The 18,541-nt window shown below is 41.2% G+C and overlaps 1 protein-coding gene across 2 annotated transcripts in view; it reads right to left on the bottom strand.

Moving 5' to 3' along the window:
* Window positions 1–3,002: 3,002 nt before the first annotated feature.
* Window positions 3,003–18,541, bottom strand: part of ppfia3 (PTPRF interacting protein alpha 3) — a 34,845-nt gene continuing 19,306 nt past the window's right edge. The window contains exons 17-31 of one of the 2 annotated variants that reach the window (XM_026164120.1): window positions 18,092–18,329; window positions 15,436–15,569; window positions 15,196–15,350; window positions 14,939–15,038; window positions 14,767–14,848; window positions 14,494–14,694; window positions 12,552–12,617; window positions 12,066–12,092; window positions 11,733–11,908; window positions 11,334–11,431; window positions 8,907–9,082; window positions 7,471–7,539; window positions 7,196–7,358; window positions 6,022–6,083; window positions 3,003–5,761 (exon numbers count right to left, since the gene is read on the bottom strand). In XM_026164120.1, coding sequence (XP_026019905.1) covers window positions 6,031–6,083; window positions 7,196–7,358; window positions 7,471–7,539; window positions 8,907–9,082; window positions 11,334–11,431; window positions 11,733–11,908; window positions 12,066–12,092; window positions 12,552–12,617; window positions 14,494–14,694; window positions 14,767–14,848; window positions 14,939–15,038; window positions 15,196–15,350; window positions 15,436–15,569; window positions 18,092–18,329 — 1,738 coding nt within the window. In that variant the 3' untranslated portion in view covers window positions 3,003–5,761; window positions 6,022–6,030. Of the gene's footprint in view, window positions 5,762–6,021; window positions 6,084–7,195; window positions 7,359–7,470; window positions 7,540–8,906; window positions 9,083–11,333; window positions 11,432–11,732; window positions 11,909–12,065; window positions 12,362–12,551; window positions 12,618–14,493; window positions 14,695–14,766; window positions 14,849–14,938; window positions 15,039–15,195; window positions 15,351–15,435; window positions 15,570–18,091; window positions 18,330–18,541 lie in introns of those variants that run through there. The other variant, XM_026164121.1, reaches the window with a different exon arrangement.

The following is an 18,541-nucleotide window of genomic DNA, read 5'->3' on the forward strand; positions in this document are numbered from 1 at the left end:
TTAACTAATGTACATACAAAGTACAGCTTTCACTACTAGCTTTTTATTGTATTTTTTGCTGCTGAAATCTGCTGGTAAGAGGAAACGTGCCAAACATGCTTAAAAGTTGTAAAGTCCTCATTTTAAAAATCATCCATTACAAGCAAAAATTGTGGCTATTCTGTGTTCAGTTGTCTATAAATCCAGATACATGTAGTTGATTAAAAATAATTGCTTCAGGAAAAAGAGCAAGCCAAGACTACATACCTCCAAGGTTGAGGTGCACAACATGCACAAATCCCTACACACACTAGGATATCTACACCTGGATAACGTTTATGTTTCCTGAGAACATCTAAACTGTGTCTCCCATTTTTTCTGATTTTATTTGCATATGTATTTGTGAAGATATGACAAGAAAATGTCCATTTTTATGCCCCATGAAGGTGACGAATGTGTCGAAAAACATTAGTGGATTTACTTTTTGGGTCCGCACTAACAACAAAACACAAACCAATCAAATAAACTTACTGACACTATTTAAAGACAATAAACATGTATTTTCTATCCACAAATTGTATAATCCATGCTTTCATGGAAGTCCAAATACTGGATAAAGTTTAATTTTCTTGTCACATTGCAGTTAAAGGTCTTTAGAGAGGGTTTAAAAAAAAATCTATTTATCACTACATCATTCAGATAATGCAGTAAACAGCCAGGAAAATGTCAGCCTCACCACGTTTTTGTTTTTGTTTTATAACAAATGCCGTTCTATAAATCAAGCTCTGAGTGACACATTAATGAACTGCTCTATTAAAAAGCCCTTTAAGATATAAACAGATATAAAGCTGTGATGTTGGGTGGATGTAAGTGCTACTCAGGTAGATTCCTGGCTCAGAGTGAGAGCACGCCTTTTAGAGATATGTGTTGTAAAATGTTTCTTTTGGAAACAGCAGCGATTGTTAAAATTGAAAGAAAGTGATATCACCAAAAAGTTACGTACATTGAGGTGGAGCCTTTTTTTGTTGCTATTTTATGGTTATAATGCAGGTGAGGTATTTTCTATAGAAATATGCCTGAATTTGCATTTTTTTTCTAGAATAAATTTGAACATCAGATAACGCCAGTTGTACACTCATCACTCACTTTATTAGGTAGTACTGGGTTGGATCCCGGCTTGACTTCAGGATTACCTGAACTCCATGTGGCATAGATTCAACAAGATGCTGGAAACATTCATCAAAGATTTCGGTCTGTGTTGATTGCCTCACACACTTGCTCTTCTTCTATCACATGTCAAATGGGCTCTATTGGAAGAGATGTGGAGGCTGTGGAAGCCATCTGAGTACAGTGAGCTTATCATGTTTAAGTGGCCAGTTTGAGATGATGATTTGAGTTTTGTGACGTGGTGCTTTTTCCTGCTGGAAACAGCCATCAGAACATGAGCACGCTGTGGTCAAAAGGGATGGACATGGTCAGTAATAATACTCAGACTGTGCTGTTTAAATGGCATTCAGTTGGTACTTAGTGGACTAAAGCTTGCCAAGAAAATATCCCCCATAACATTAGAGCCCAACCTCCAGCCTGAACCAGTGATGCAAGGTAGGATATATCCATTCTTTCACAGTGTTGCCTCCAAATTCTGATCCTGCAAATGTTTTTCTGGTCCTCTGATGTCCAGTTTTGGTGAGCCTGTTTACTATTCTGCGCTGACAGAGTGGCACCCTGTGTGGTCTTCTGCTGCTCTAGGTCATCTGTTTGACGTGTTGGGCGTTCAGAAATGCCTCTCTGCATACCTTCATTGTAATGAGTGGTTATTTGATTTACTGTTGTCTTCCTATCAGCTCAAAGCAGTCTTGCAATTGTTCTCTGACCTCTGACTCCAACAAGGTGTTTTCACACAGAGAACTCCCACTCCCTTAAAAATCTTCTCTCTTGGAAAATCCAAGTAGATCAGCAGTTTCTGAAATACTCAAACTAGTAGAGTCACCCTTCTTCCCCATTCTAAAACTCCCCATTTCAATTCCATTCACTTTTATTCATATAGCACCAAACCACAACAACAGTTGCCTAAAAGCTGTAAGATAAAGACCCTGCAATGTGACAGAAAAACCTCAACAATCAGACGACACCTAAGAGGAAGTACTTTGGCGACAATGGGAAGGAAAAACTTCCATTTAACAGGAAAAATCCTCCAGGAGAACCAAGCTCAGGGAGGGGAGGGAGACAAAAGACATGCTGTGGAAGAAAACCAGAGATGAATAATAACCCATAATTAAATGCATGGTGTATGAATATATATTGAGTGAATAGGGGTGAGAGAACACTTTTAATTCAGCTAGTTGTCTTGACCATGTCCACATAACTGAATGCATGGAGTTGCTAGCAGATATATGTGTTATTGAGCAGTATACCTAACAAAGTATCCACTGGGTGTACACCAGAAAATGCTGTTGACAGTCAGAAAAAGTTCATTTGATCACATTTTAAGGACTAAAAGTTTTCAATCAGACTTTGAAGAATATTTGAAAAAAAAAAAAAACTTAAAAAACTTTATCGACCAGCAGACCGGTGAAAAGTTTGGTGGATGTACGTGCAATTAAAGTGGAGAGTACAAGCAAAAAATGAGAGAACATACTTTAAATGTAGCCCAGCTTTAAATTCTTCAGGTTTTACTGCATTTGTTGGTAAAAAAAAAAAAAATCATTTTGAAACCTCCCAGTTAAGTCCAGCTAGTTTAAATTATTTTGCTAGTTTGTTTGGCAAATTTTCTACTACTACTACTTATTAGTACTTGGGTGTTTGCAAAGTATGCAAAAGATATTTACAAAGTGAAGTGAAACAAACTAAATATGTCTTTTCCTTGTACTCTGAAAGAAGAAGCAAAACAACTTCTTAAATCTTAAATTTTTATCTATAGAAGTCACTGAATAAAAGAAAATCATGAAAACTTTGCGATGATCAGCAGATCCACCTGGATCGCTTTATTTATTTTTTTCTTTTACATCACCATTTTCATCATCATCATCATCATTATTTTTCTTTATTTTCCAGATGATTTTTTTTTCAATTTGTATTACTATCACTTTAATCATGGAAATCTGTTAAATCATTGCACAATTTGTTCTCAAAATGTACACATACAGTAGCGTATTTGAATGACCATTTTCAATGTTTCATATTTACTTTTAAAACTAGTTCAAATGAAGTCAAGAAGGAACAGAACATGTACATACATTTATCCAATACATACCTAAAGAAAATAAATAGTTATTGTAAAAAATAAAAAATACAACTGAAAAAAATACACACATTTTACAAATTGATCCCCAGGCTCCCACCCCTGTAGGTTTATCATACAGATATATATTTTTTAACGACACCTCATATCATCTTCACTACCAAAAAAATGTTTTTAGGTCATTGTCATTTGTTTGACATGCATCGTAAACACAGAGGCTAAAGGTTTTGTTTCCTGGGCTTCCACGGGCTCGCCCCGACCTCATCCGGCCTCTCTCTGATCTCACCCCCACGCCCCCAGAAAGCGCTCTAAATTTCGGTTATGGCTTCTGTGTGCAATAAAATGACCGGCTTCTGTCCATCCTTCTTTTTCTTCTTCTTCTTTTCTCCCTTTGAGTTGCTGTTTTGTCTCTCTGTTGCCTCTGCCATCATCAGGATTACCCAAGACCCTGAGCTGATGATTACAAGTCACAAACCTCGTAAAGACACCGTGGACGCTGACTGAGGATTTCGCGTTGGAGTCTGGCTTTATACTCTAAACTTAGGTACCACTTTCTAGATAGACATAGTTTCGAAATGGCTTAGAGGTTTTAATAAATGGCATTATTTCCATGTAAAACATTAATATTTATAACAATGTACAGGACACTAATGAGATACTGAATTATTAAGTGAAAGGTGAACTTTTTGGTGCAAGTTCCTGAAAAATAGATTTTTCCGGTGCATATTCGCCTCTAGAATAACCCTCCTTTCCTTTTTAATTCAGTCTTACAGTCACTAGAAAGATTATATTTGGTTAGAGGAACCGTTCACCTAAAAATCAAGCTTTCCACCGTCCAGAATGTTTGGGTGTGAGTTGCTCAGTTTTGGAGATATTGCCTGTCGATATGTGTGGCTTCTCTTGAATATAGCTGAAATTGATAAAACTCAACAAAGATCGAGTGCTACGTAGAAACTATTTTATTTGCCCAGTCTACATCCACCAATCAGAGGTACGTGTAGCTATCGAACATTACAGCTCTGTTGAGACGAGGCCCTAATGTTTGTTATATATTCTGACACGCTGTCACTAGCAGAGGCTCTACTGTAGGTCGAGGTATAAAATGATTCTACACCAGTCTCTATAAGTGGATGTCTGTATGTAAGTAAGTAGAGACCAGATTTTTGCTACAAGAAGCTTTCTGGTTTCCATTTGCATTCAGAGTTACATTGTTAATCACATTTGAGCAGGTTTGCCTGCATGCAGATAAACAGTCTTGGCCCAGATATCTGTAGGCTACATAAAAACTTGCTGTTGCCCCAAAATGCTAAATTAGCAGACCGACCGATAAGTGCCCAGATTGCATTTGCTCCTTTCTTTTGTTCCACACTTATAGATTATATTAAAAATAAGTAAATCTCATACTGAAGCAGAGATTGTATCACTTCTTTTCCAAACTTTAAAAAGGTTCCTACCAAAACCACAATGCTGTTGCGGAACTGTTTCCACAGTCTGAGTGGAACCCCACTGAAAGTAAAAAACAAATATCACTGGAGTGTCCTTTTAACATCAATAAAACCAAAACTTATAAAAACCTATTAACATCTTTTTTAGAAAGTGGTACCAGCGGTAACTTAATTGACTTCCTGCCATTGACATCATGAGATCATGAACACAATGCTTCTATGGCCTTGCTACACACTGTCCCATGCAACTCTGTGCCTTTGATCTCTATAATGGACTCCCTTCAAAAGAGATTACTCAGCTTATCGGCTTTCAAGGCCCCAATAGACAAGCCGTGAGGAGGGTCCCTCTGATGTGGTCGGAGCTAAATGGTGGTCTGAATTCAGACGGATTTTACTACACCACCGCAACCAACCCCTGACAGGACCATAGAAGCCAACAAAGAGCCACAATGGCTGACACTAGACACCAGCCAGCCCTTTAGTACAAAGGAGAACACCGGTGTAGTTTATGACACGTTTATGTCCACCTAGCCATTTCCCCTCCAAGTCGTCACTCAGTTTTAACACCCTCTCGGTCCTCTCCAGACTTTACGGTGAGGTTACTTTCTGTACCGGCCCTCGTTATAAAACACCTGTTGTTGAGCAGAAGTTGTAAGGCGACACATTTACTTGTTTTCAAACTGTAAGACAATAAATGGCAGCAAGTGTTATTTTTTTCTGTAGGTAGGAAAATGAGCCCTGATATTGCCAACTCTGCTAACTTTACGTGGACAGGAATGAAGAAAGGAGAGACCTACGCAGCGCAACGGCACCGACTCTAACCGACACCGGTGTTGTCCTTTTCGCATCCTTCGCACTGAGAGAGGAAGAGTTGAGAAGGTAGTGAGAGACAGAGGGAGAAAACAGCGTATCCGTTTCAACCTTCGCAGTCTTCGCAAATACATTCATACATTCTTGATTTCCCCCTTATTTCTTTTCTTCTGTTATTGCAGAATGGTCAGACTGAAAGATTTATTTAAAGTTAAATGGTTATATTCATTGCTTCTTTCTCCGTGGATGAGCGAGAGGGTCCTCTAGTCACAATCCTGTCAGCGCCCTGGGGGGAGAGAAACAACATTACTGCCACGTCACTGCTTCTGTGGCCTCAATTCAACTCAGCTCAAAGCCCCACCAACCAACCAAACCAAGCACTTTAAAATTCCCAAACTGCAACAAACAAATACATAAAACAAAGACTTCAAAAAAAAGGGAGAGTTTGGACACATGTGCAAGCTATCTCTGAAGCTTAGAGGAAATGTTTGTGTCATGAAACGAATGAAACCAGACTGTTTAATTAATAAGTCGGAGGGTTCTCACCTCAGCCACTCAACAGGAGTACGTCCTCACTGAGGCAGATTCACCCCGGGCACCAGAGCTGGCTGTGTTGGAAACCGAGACACAGAGGGGGGGTTATTATTATAACTGCAAAGTCTTTTAAACAGCACTGACCTTCCAGAGGCATTCCTATTAAGAGGAGGAATGAGGCAAAATAGTCTTCCTCTGTACTTTGAAGCGTCTGCTCCTTGTTATTGCCAGTTCCTCCACTGAAGGCAACACAAAATTCCACTGGCAAATTAATAGCAGAGTAGCATGAAAACAACCAACTGCCGCCTGTGCATTAGCAGCATCTTATATAACATCCGGTGTATTCTGGCTGCAGAAAAATCTTTCAGCTCAAGGCTCATTTCCAAGAATTACAAATGTAAACACACGGCTCATTTATTAAGAGGTCTACGGTACCGTTTCACCTGGGCCGACCTTGCACTGTTACCCCACTACAACCAAAGTTTTGCCCCAGTTTTTCAAATGCTCTTCATAAGGTCCTCACTCTGCTCTTTTAAGGCAGACACCCTCCCTTCATGTTTCTTCCTGTTAAAAGGAAGTTTTAAGAAGGGTCTCCAGACCTCAAGGAGGACTTATTAGGTTTAAATGTAAGGATATGACCTTGCTATGTGTGGTTCCCTGAGATTACAAATGCAAGAATCTGGTGCTTTATAATAACCATCATTAATAAAAGTAAATTGAGCTTTGGTTTAACATCGTTAACAATGATGGATAATTAATAATGCTTACTAATTGGGTTTGTAAACAACTGCCTGGAAGTGGTTACGGTAAACCTTTAACTGATGTTTATAATACTTATTTTAAACTGTGGTTTGTTTCACTCACTGCTTTGTTTTGACTTTTATCTTCATATTTACCAGCTGTTTGGTGAGGTTTTTGAAAAGAAAATTGCATTTTGAGTAAAACATTTGAGTCTGGAGTGAGATTGGTCTCCCTGTCGTCTTCCTATAAACCTCCAAATAGAAATCACCTTGTGTGAATCGCTGAGATTCCAGGAGCTTTGACTAAACTGCAGTAATTGGCTGCCAGGAAATGAGAACATTAAGTGTTTCGTCCTCTAAATGGTGACGCGACTCGAGGGCTGAAAAGAGCTGAACGAATCCGGAGGTGAGAGCAAATGTTTCAGAGGTCACGGGGTCATACTCACCTTCACTCTGAACCTTCCTCAGGGTAACGGAGGGTGTAGAGATGGCTGAGGCACGGAAGTTAGCAGGCAGGGTCTCGGCAGAGTCAGAGGTCACGCCCCGCAGGTCTTTCTCCCTAAACATCTTCCTCCAGGAGGGAGAGCGGGTGAATGTCTTAGTCCCATCCTGTCAGCGAGACACATGTCGTGAGCCTTAAGATGGATCCTCATGCAAACAACCTTTGTATTCTTCATGGGTATTTTGTTTTCTTTTTTTAAAGACATATTAGCATGCTCACCTCATCGGGCCGTCTCTCAGTTCCCATGGAGATGAGGGAGTTGTACTCTTGCTCCAGGAGCTGTCTGGCCTGCAGGATAGAGGTGATGGAGAGCTTGGAGATTGATGCATTTTCAGATCAGGGCTGCTCTGCTATGCTGGCATACATTAATTCTTTGAACATGATACCTATTTTATAACAATACTGTGGATTCTCATTCGATTTTCAGTGCAACAGGAACAACCTCTGCACTTAACTCCTGACGTGTCATTTTAGACATTTTTAGACATAACAGACGTAATTCTATTTGAGACGGAGAGGCTGAGAAGATCTTTTTAAAGACAGTTATTATATTACTAATTTTCTTATATATGTTTAACTAAGTGTGCAATGGTGCACCTAATTACATACGCCCTTTTTGCATACATTTCTGCAATAGCAAGAGGAATTTTGGATACAGCTACACCCAAAACCTTTGCTACAGGTACGATAGCATAACTGGGATTGCTTTGAATGTGTGTCATCATGGTAAAATGTGGCCCTACAGACTCGTACAATCGCAGTTTAGAGTACTTTGGCTTGTGTTTTGCGATGACACAACTCACACACATATATAAACATGCTGGCATTCAGGCTCATCTTCAGCAGTCAACACTACTTTTTCAATGAACACTCGGTCCACATGGGTCGTACCACACCCAAACTTGAGCTTTTTTTTTCATTTTGATCTCAACTCCAAACTTGTAAATGTTTTGGGACTGTATCTTGGAGATGTGTGACATCATTGTGTTGACTACGTCTGTCCACTGACTTCCAGATAGAAAGATAAACACCAGTCAAAGTACTCAAAACTGCCTTTGCAGTAGTTCCCACTATTACAGCTGGGGAAAGGCATTTTTGCTTGGTTTTTAGGAATTTGTTGCCATATAAATAGAAATTCATCCATTATCACAAACACTTCAGGGTCACAGCAGGCCTGGAGCCTACACTGGGTGTCATAGGGTGAGAGGTGGGGTACGCACTGGACAGGTCGCCTGCCCATCATAGAGATACGGTGAACCATTTCTAACAGTGGCCAACTTTTTGGCTAATTAGCCTAAATTACATGCCTTTAGACTGGAGGAAGAGCCTGAAACACCTGAAAGGAAAGCACACAGGCACAGAGCGAATATACAAATTCCACACAGTCCCAGCTGGACCCAGAATCTTCCTTCTGTGATGCAACAGTGTTAACAATTCTGCCACTGTGCTGCCTGTTGTATAACTCAGATTAGGGTTAGGGTAAATACCACAGAACTGGCTAAACTTGTTCTGTCTAAAAATGGCAAATTATCAAAATCTAAAAAAGTTTATAGGGATCTTAAAGTGCAAAATATCTGATAAATTGTCTTGGACGTAGGAACAGACTTTGATGCAAAGACATTTCTCTTGATGTGCATCGACAATGAATTCACTACCTGTGTGTTCTGATTGGGGATCTGCAGCAGCAGGGCCAGGTCAGTGTAGTCAAATGTGTCGTCTAAAGCCAGCAGAGCCCCGTGGACACCGCTCTCCCGGAGGTTGTCGGCGTACTCCTTCAGACCGATGCTCTGCACCCAGCACATCACACGCTCATTGGACCATACCATCACATCTAGGAAGAGAAAGGGAGGAGGTGAAAGGAAGGGAGGAGAGGCATTCATCTGCAAACAGAAAGCTGTCTGCACACTATTTTTAAATCTTTATTAAAACTGAAGTCACCTCCTTTAGTTTAATTTGGATACATAAACACATGCAGGGCTGCTCAGATTTATTAACCGTCTTCTGTAAGGGTCAGCGATCAGAGGAAATAATGAAACATTTGACTAACTGATTTATTTTCTGCACATGGACAACACAGGTCAGGCCTATCATCAGACAAACCCAGATTCGCTAATTTCCTCATCTGCATCATTCCTCTGGGGAGAAGCCAAGATGAACTGACTGTAAATGCACAACATGTGTTTTTCAAGGCGCAGCAGTGGGAGTGCGAGAGATTTGGGTTTGTTTAATGACCGAACGTGTTGACATTTATGTAATCATTATCCAGCCAAGCTAGAAGGTTGTGGCTTATAATCTCTTCTAGGTATGACGAGGAGGGGGGAAAAACAATGGGTGGTCTAAACACAGGAATTCCCAGGAACGTGAGAAATCAAAGAAAATAACCATTATTAAGGGTTTTTTTGTTTCACTTTTTTTTTTTTTACATGCCAGCGCTGATGCAAGAAAGTATTTTTATAGTTTACTTGTAAAGACTTTCCTTTTTTACATCTGCTTACTTTAAAGAGATTTGACAAAAGTTAAAAGCAGTACAGCAGCTTTCCCTGCTAAAATTCTAAAACCCCCAAACTTGTGAAGAATGGAAAGGTTTAGTCATTAAAAACTGTTTTCTAAATGTTTTAGCTTCTCAAATAGTGCATCATTTTACGGAGATTACATAATCTTATTACTCCTTTATGCAGATGATAAATTCTTATTAGTCTGGAAACCGTCCGCAGAGATGTTAGGCAGTTTGGTAAAAGGGTGCTGGCAGTGTAGACTGATGGCAGGTCAGAAACAAACATAATGTCACACTGAAACAGGGTGAAGCAGCCAAATCTGAGAAAATAATTCAGACAGAAGAAAGCTATAACTTGAACTGATCAGCCACCTATACAACATGGTGATATGACACTTAAAACAGATAAAATATCCAGGGTACCAGTGCTTGTTGCTATTTCTCTGTTTCAGACAGTAAATTGTGTGGGGTTTTGCTCTTTGCTGGGTTAACAAATACTAGAATTAAAAAAACAACAACAATTAAAAATATATACACTGATCAGTATCAATATAAATATAAGGTATGAATCTTTACCTCTGCCACTGCATTTTATGTTGTTGGTTTGTTCTTTATCAGAACAACTCAAAAGATTTTGCACAGATATGCATAACAGTTTTTAGCAGAGGTGTGGTTTGACCCTGCTTCGAAGTTATCAAGATGGGAACCAAAGAATGCTTGAAAAGCTTCTTTACCCATGCAAGACATGGCACAATTGCATTTTGCATCATAACTTTACAAATACATCAAATTGAGCTTCATGTATGGTCTCGTTAGTCTCAATAAAATATCACAAACTTATCTGAATCCAGAGATTCGATTAGCGGATGCAGGTGATTTTCAGCCTTTGTAGAGCCATGCGGCTCGTGTTTATTTAAAACTGTATAAGGAGCTAAGATTCAAGTTCACACATAAACTCCGAATTACACTTTGATAATCCAGGTGGGAAGCGGCCTTTTCTGACACGTAAGCCAAACAGGAGATGGTACCAGTCAGACTTGTTCTCTGCTCAGGGACAGCATGTAGGAGGCTGTGAAAAGATGTATTCATGGTATTCACATCAGCTTGTTACGGCTGTGATAAGATTGATGTTCTATTGATGTTTGGTAGAAGTTTAAATGTTTACGACACCACCAGATTAGTGCGAGTTTCTATTCGAAGCTGTATTTAACCAAGACTGCTAGCTATTAGTTTGTGCTTGGTCCAGTTTGGTTACGATGAGCTCCAGAAACACACAGGATTTCTGCCTTTCCACAAGAAAAAATGCTTTGCTTCTTAAACTTGAGCTGTGCACGGCACATGAAATAGCACAGGCAATAAAAACCGCGGTCTAACAGATCAACAAGGTGATGGTAAAAATGCAATAAAATTAATAGTCAAATAAAACAAATAACCTGCAGTTAGTAGTCACTAAGGTATGCTTTACACAGCACAAAAGCACCACATGAATAAACGAATTAGCTGCTTCTACTGGCTCGGAGAACTGTACAATACCATCCCTCCACTGGGGCGTGAAAGGTGAGATAATGGCAGAGAAACAAGGGGTCACCTTTGTTATGGTGGGCGCTCTCCTCTCTCCTCCTCTCCAGCTCCTTGCGATCGTAATTTAGACGCTTCAGGCACATGATGCCGTAATGCAAGCTGACCCTGGGAGAGGGCAAAGAGCCAGAGGGTCAGGGGTTCAAGCAGGTTAACCGAGGAGGGCGTGTTTCCACTCTCACATGTGCTCAGAAAGCATTAACAACCCAGCACCTCTGACCCTTTCACTCCTTCAAAAGAGAACTCAGAGAAGGCCTGGAGACACACAACTGAGCTGTCAGAGTGCCATAACCATTGTCTTTTAACACCTTCAAAATTCCCTTGTCACATGCACACAAAGGTAGGAGAGTAAGAGTTTTGTAAACACGAGACGTGACAAAAGAGCATGAGTTATGAAGCCGAGCTCTACCTGTGGAAGCTGTCCACCATCTTGAGCTGTCCTCGCAGCTCTTTCTTGGTCAGGTGGTCCAGCATGCGAGCATCCACCAGGGACTCCATGAAATAGCTCCGATACTGCGGCAAGCCCAGGCTGGGCAGCCACTCGTTGCCCACCCACTCATGATTCATATCGCCATAGGCCAGTATCTGGAGGGGACAACCACAGATGAGCAACACTGATTCACGCTCGGCCTCGTATCTGATGGCGCTGCAAATGACTCACTGCTGTTAGAGATGAAATGAGTGACAAATACGCAGCATGTTGCGCGAACTTTTTTTCAAAAAGGCGCAGCTGATCCCTTACCTGATCCCAGCTGAACTCTTTCAGCTCCTGCAGAGAGAAGAGAAGAGGAAGACGAAGAGAGACAGAGCCAGAGAGAGTGATGTGGAGGTGGTGAGGGAGAGGGGTGCGGAGGTGAAGAGCAAGGTGGACGAATGGATAGATAGTGAAGGAGCAGCAGAGGAGGAAGCAGCAACAGCAGCAGCGGGAAAAGAGGACAAAAGGGAGGAACAGTGTGTTAGTGAACGGGTAATTAGTTGGAAGCAGTTCACACTGAAACGGCAACAACAGGGAGAGAAGAAGATGCTCAACACTATGGCCTGGGCCCACAGAGAGACAGAAGTACAAAAAAGAAGTACAAGGAGAGAGAGGAGAAGGGAGGGGAGAGACTCATCAACGTGATTCAGACCGGACGAGACGCTCAACATTATTCAAAATAAATAAAATAAAATAACCATGACCATAAAAGGGCAGTTTGTCAGACAGAGACAGGACGGCTGGGGCACTAACCGGGGGCTTGGTGGCGGCGTTCAGAGACTCCATCTCTGCGTGGGTCATCCACACGTTACTGGTAGACTGCAGTTATGTGAACAAAAGAAGCGAAGCAGTGAGATAAAAGATTACAAAAAATGCACACACACCACACTTCACTGCCTGTCTACAGCAATGAGTCAACACTCGAACATTTTCGCGATGCCAAAACAGCCACATCAAAAGATGTCAGCCAACCACAACAGAAGACTCATTGCCATGGTGATTTCCACGAACAAGAGGTTCGATGGGCTTATGTGAACCGATAACTAATGAATCTGCTCAGCCTGTTGGGCAAAATTGCACGATTGATCATCTTCCGCATTTCACCGTATCATTAATACGATTTCTACTGTAAATAGAGAGGAAGCCAAATGCAGAAAAGGGAAAGCCAAGAAAAACCAAAATCTGCCATTTGTTAAAAGCTCCAAAGCAGATGCCTTAAAGAAGATGGCTTTCAGCTATTTTTCACTTTATCTTGCTTGAGGAAGCGGAGGAAAAAACAGTGCCACAAATGCATGTGCGTGCAGCACTTTTACTACATTTTTCAACATCTGGTTTGTCTTTGTTGCCGAGGGAGAGGGCAAAGTTTTTGTTGCCAATGTTTTCCAGATGACAAAGGTGAACCCCGTCACTCCCAGCAGAGCCTATTTCCATTCATATCTTTATCATTTTGGACATTTATCACGTGTAGAATAGGCTTCATGTTTGTTAGCATTCATTTTTATCTGCATCTGTTTTCTTTCTTTCTCTTTCTAATCCTACATCCTACATGTCATGTGCCCCAACAGGCTATTTCTATTACATCATTCCTTATTAATATCATATATTCCAGGTCACATTTTAATTTTATGACTAGCAACTGTGACATTTGGCGCTAATTATGTGGCCTTCACAGAGACTATAATCTGATAATTTGTGCCAGTCTCTAAACAACAAACATCTGGCTCAACATTTACCTCAGACTTTAAATATGGATGCGGCAAGGCGCTACTCTGAGCAAAAAGTCTATACTCAGCAGAAAGATAGATATCCGTCCCAAATGAATACATAAATCGACATATGAAGGCGTTTAAGGTCTTAGTGTGCTCCGATTAAAGGCTTCTTTACCTTTAATTCTAGGGGGAAGCTGTCTAGACTGGGATCTTTTTATCATGAGAAAATATTCATTCTTTAAGGTAAATGAGAGTTTTAAAATAGGGCTTATAATTTTGGAGGTCCCCCCCTTTAGCCTCTAGGAGCAGGGACCCCCTACAAGATCGAACATTTTCCAATGACCCACTCATAATCCTAGATATTAGGCACATACATCTGCAGTTTCATAAGCCATTGGACCTAACTGGATTCGAAAACCCACAGCCTAAACGACTCCCATCTGTAGATATTACCAAGTTTTATGGAAGTTCTGCAAAAATGAACAAAATCCAATCTATTTATCCGTCATGCTGGGCGAAAAAGTCTAATTCTCGGGAGAAGCAGGAGGCATAAGTAATTTCACCTCTCACACTACCGTTCATGTTCCTGCTGTATATTTCTTTTGCTTTTCATTTACACGTTCATTCATTGTTTGGTTACATTTAGGTGACCAACATCACTCGAATATGTTTGATCACCGTTTGGGTTAAAGCGCAAAGTTGCAGCTTCGTGAAGCTCTGTTTTCTTGGTTACCATGGTGATGTACTTACTCTGTAAACATATGTGGTGCAGACATGAAACATATTTTGAAATGAAATACGTCCGTTTCAAAGCTGTGCTGACGGCATGGAAAAAAGGGCTTGGGTTTTTGTGACTATTTCATATAATGCCATGAGGTAGATATGCATTTTTTATGTACCAGAGCATTTTATAATTTATAGCTAATAATTTTGTGCTCCCCTTGGCTATGGACTTGTTAAATGTATGTGCAGTTTCAGAGTCTCACAGAGCGAGTGCTGGCTGGGGCAGACGGGCTGGTGAGGGACACCATCTCCTGGATGGCCAGCCGCAGTTTGAGGCGGTGCAGCGGGTTGCTGATGCCGATCTCCCTCTGGATCTCCGTGTCGGACAGGTTGGCCATGATCGCGCCGCTCTTCACGTTGGCACGGCATGCGGCGACGTACCAAGCTGGCATTCCCACCCACAGCTAGAAGGAGGCAAGGAGTGGATTAAATCAAGATGAAAGTTTCATTTAGATCTCAGTTCTATGATCACCTACCTCTAACCACGACACAACAGTAGGTCCATCCCAAGATGCAAAAGGAAGTCCTTGGCGACATGCTTCTTCCAGCAGCTCATGCCTGATAAGAGATTTAACAGAGAGATTTCTTATTTGGTGCTGTCCGATTAAAAGATCAAAATATGAAACGCACAGCATATAATTCACTGACTTCTTCTTGCTGCGGCGGTCTTTATCTGCTGGACCAAGAGTTCCCGTCTTATTCATTCCCATTGGGTCTCCAGATGCCAGGTCTTCAGAGGGTGTAGATGCTGGGAAACATACAGTGATGTCAAAGATTGCAAGAACTAGATAAGAACACTTTTCTGGCTCCGAATTCACCGAGCCAATAAAGTGTTTAGATGTAAATGCTGACAGCATGGATTACTCATGCTCAGTCAGTCCCTCCCTTATCTTTTATCAGTTTACCAAGAGAAACAGATCCATCCCGTCCAGGTTGGCCCATCCTTCCTTTTTCCTTCTTCCCAAAAAGCCGGCCGATGGAAGACTTGATGCTTTTCTTCTTGCTGGCCTTGTGGAGTGAATCTTGGCTGCTGTTGGTGCTGCTGCCATCTGCCGAGAGACTGAAGGAGAGACAAAGAAAGTAACTAAAGTTGGAAAAACAAATACACATTGAAAGCATCACGCTTGAATGCGCAGCCGTCTTACCTGCGAAACTCTCTGGGGTCATCGAGCATCGCTCCCGGATGGGTGAGGGCCATCCTGTCCAATCGCAGCGCACGAGGAGTGGGAGGAGGTGTAGAGTCAAGAAGAGCGAGGGATCGGTCATCATCTTTGCTGTTCTGGAATATAAAATGTAAACTGTATAATTTGCAGTAGATGCAAACACAAAAATTATAATTTTATGGATGTTGTGAGCTCTGCTCTGCTTAAATGTTTTGTCTGTAAATTAAAAAAATATTAGCTACTATATTCTAAGTATGTTTTTTACCTGTTGTAGCATCATTATTAATATTGCCAAGCCACAACTGTGACTGAGACTGGCCGAAACAGATTTCTTACATTTTTGCTGGATTCTAAAGTCAAATGTGACTCCATTTGTTTGACAGCTAAAGCTTGGCCCAAATTAAGTCACACGACAGAACAACGACACCAAGCACAGCAGCAAATCCACAAAAATAATCTACACCAAAACAGAAAAGACCGAGCCGGAGCTCAGAATGAAATGCTGTGGTGGTATCCTAAGAGCGCTGTGCTTAAATGAATGCAAACCAATATTGAGAATAGGGCTGCCACAAACGATTATTTTGATAGTCGACTAGTCACCGATTATTTTTGTGATTAGTCGACTAATCAGATCATCATCAATTGGACGTACAGCTTATTGCACCAGCAGCATCTGGTCTTATATAACTATCATTAGCTTACAGCTTGAAGTGTTTGTGCTAACTAAAAATAAAGACAAGATGGTAGTTTATTAATTTTTAATGAAATTTGCAGATTGTTTCGGTGAAGTTTAATAAACTCCTTGCTTTCTAAAATATAACAGGACACCGGAGTATATTCTCCAGCATCTCACACTTCTGATAATCAGCTGTCTGCTTGACAGTTTTAGCTGTGCAAAAACTATACCTTTAATCTCAGCCAAACCGATTTACTCAGGAACAAATAAAATACTGAAAAAAGCCAAACAATAACATTTAAGTTATCTAAGTGACTTATATATATGTTTAACCTGACTAGCGAAAGACAGCGGTGGGTTTGAAAACGATTTGCCGGGAGTCCGGTGTTCTCACGGCTCTAGTTAGCCTTGCCCCCGCCTAGCTAACGAGCTAGTGGGTAACAGACGTCTCCGAAAACGTCGGAGCGCTTTTGAAAATATGCGGTGTCTTGATAAACTGAGCAGATATTTCAGGTTTACACAGCTACATTCTCGCCTGAAAATATGTTAAACGTTTATTTTAAACGTTTATTTTGTGACCCAGAAAGAATAATAAGAGTAAAGTTAAAACTAACTAGCTGCTGCCATTGTTGACAACTGCGCTGGGCTGCGCTATGAATTCTGGGACACAGCTTCTTCTTCTTCGGGGTTTAACGGCAGCTGGCATCCTTGGACATGCAGTGCTGCCATCTTCTGTTTCAGTCCGTTATTACACTCTTAAATCCTACTACTCATTCCTGCGTCCTTTGTGATCTTACAAAGCTTCAAACGATGCGTCGACTATTAAATTAGTCGTCGACGATTTTAATAGTCGACATAATCGTGACTAGTCGACTAATCGTGGCAGCCCTAATTGAGAATAAGCAACATTAATGCACAACAATGTGAGAGACTAATAAAGGCACACAGAAACTGATCACTTCATGAATACTTCTGCTAGAAGTGGTTCTACAAGCTGCTGAATCATGGAATGTATTTTTTCACAGGACTGCACGCAGCACTGTGAAAACCTTGTTATTTACGTGACTGTAGGTCCCAACAATAAGATTCATCTTAGCCACAAATTGCTCGATTTAGACTGAATAAAACGTTTGAAGTTTTGCCTTCGAATGATTTCTGACTGCAACGTAACGGCACAAAATATATCCATTTCTAACAACTTGTCTGAAGCTGTCAGTGTCTTTCTGTGCGTTATACTCGAGAAAGTCAACTTCAGACGCTGTCCAGACCTGATTCTCTCAACTCTGTCCAACAATGATGCATGTAAACAACTAAAAAATGGAAAAAGGGGACAACAGCAAGCCCTGCTTTGAAAAACATGAGCAAAATCTACTAATCAACAACTGTTATATTAATATATCCTATTTGTTTAGAAATGTAATCCTTTTCCTGTTTTTTTTTTTTTACCAAATAGTTAAAAATTGAGATTAATGCAAGAGGAGTTCTTTGATTTTACAAGTTTAGTTGCACAGCTCACCTTTTTGACGTGAAGAGGAGCCGGAGCCGACTAGGTTTCCTGCTACAGCCTTAAAAGAGTTATTTTCCTTGGCTTACATCCAGCTTCCTAACTGTAACCAATCTTGCCATTCTCACTGAACGCCTACATAAACATGATCAATTTTCAAAATCACCACTGACAGCTTGCTTTTTGTTTATTGCACCATTACTTGTAATCTATCTGCCCGTTGCTGGAACCTTCATACCGCACCACGAGTCACTTAAATCAAACTTTCCCAATCTGACATTGTTGCCGCTGAAGAATAACTAAACTTCTTGACCCCATCTGCGTGATTACTTATGCTTTATTTAAATGACTCACTGTCTGGAGGAGCTGTCTGCATAAACAGGGAGGCTGACACCAAGGTGAGGTAAAAAGGTTAACACGAACTGAAATAGGAGTTCTTCTCTACATTCCAGTCGTACCTGTCTATCGGTCTCACGGGCAGGGGAGTGAGGCAGACGAGGGGTGGAGTGCCCGGAGCTGGGGGGAGAGGGGGAGGCCAGGGTGGAGGATGTGATGGAAGTGGGGATGAAGCCCCGTCCTGTGCTGTCTCTCCCCAGGGAAGAGGGAGGGATGGGCGGACTGTCCAAAGCCACGCTGACCCGGCTCTCAATCTCCTCGGCACGCAGCTCTGTGTTCTCCTTCTCCTCCTGGATCAATCTGGGTTTTCAGGGCAACAAACATGTGGATAATATTAGAACTCAGAAAAGGGCTCCAGAAGTGTCCTGGAGCTCTAAACAAATCAGGACAGTCTTAAAGAAGTAGTTTGACGGTTTGGAGAAAAAAAAGCTTGGTAGCGTTCTTGCTGTGAAAATTGATACCATAGTCATGAATGTAGCTACAGCCAGCAGAGCAGAATTACTGGAGACAAG

Source organism: Astatotilapia calliptera, chromosome 4, assembly GCF_900246225.1.
Source record: "Astatotilapia calliptera chromosome 4, fAstCal1.2, whole genome shotgun sequence".
Taxonomy (NCBI): domain Eukaryota; kingdom Metazoa; phylum Chordata; class Actinopteri; order Cichliformes; family Cichlidae; genus Astatotilapia; species Astatotilapia calliptera.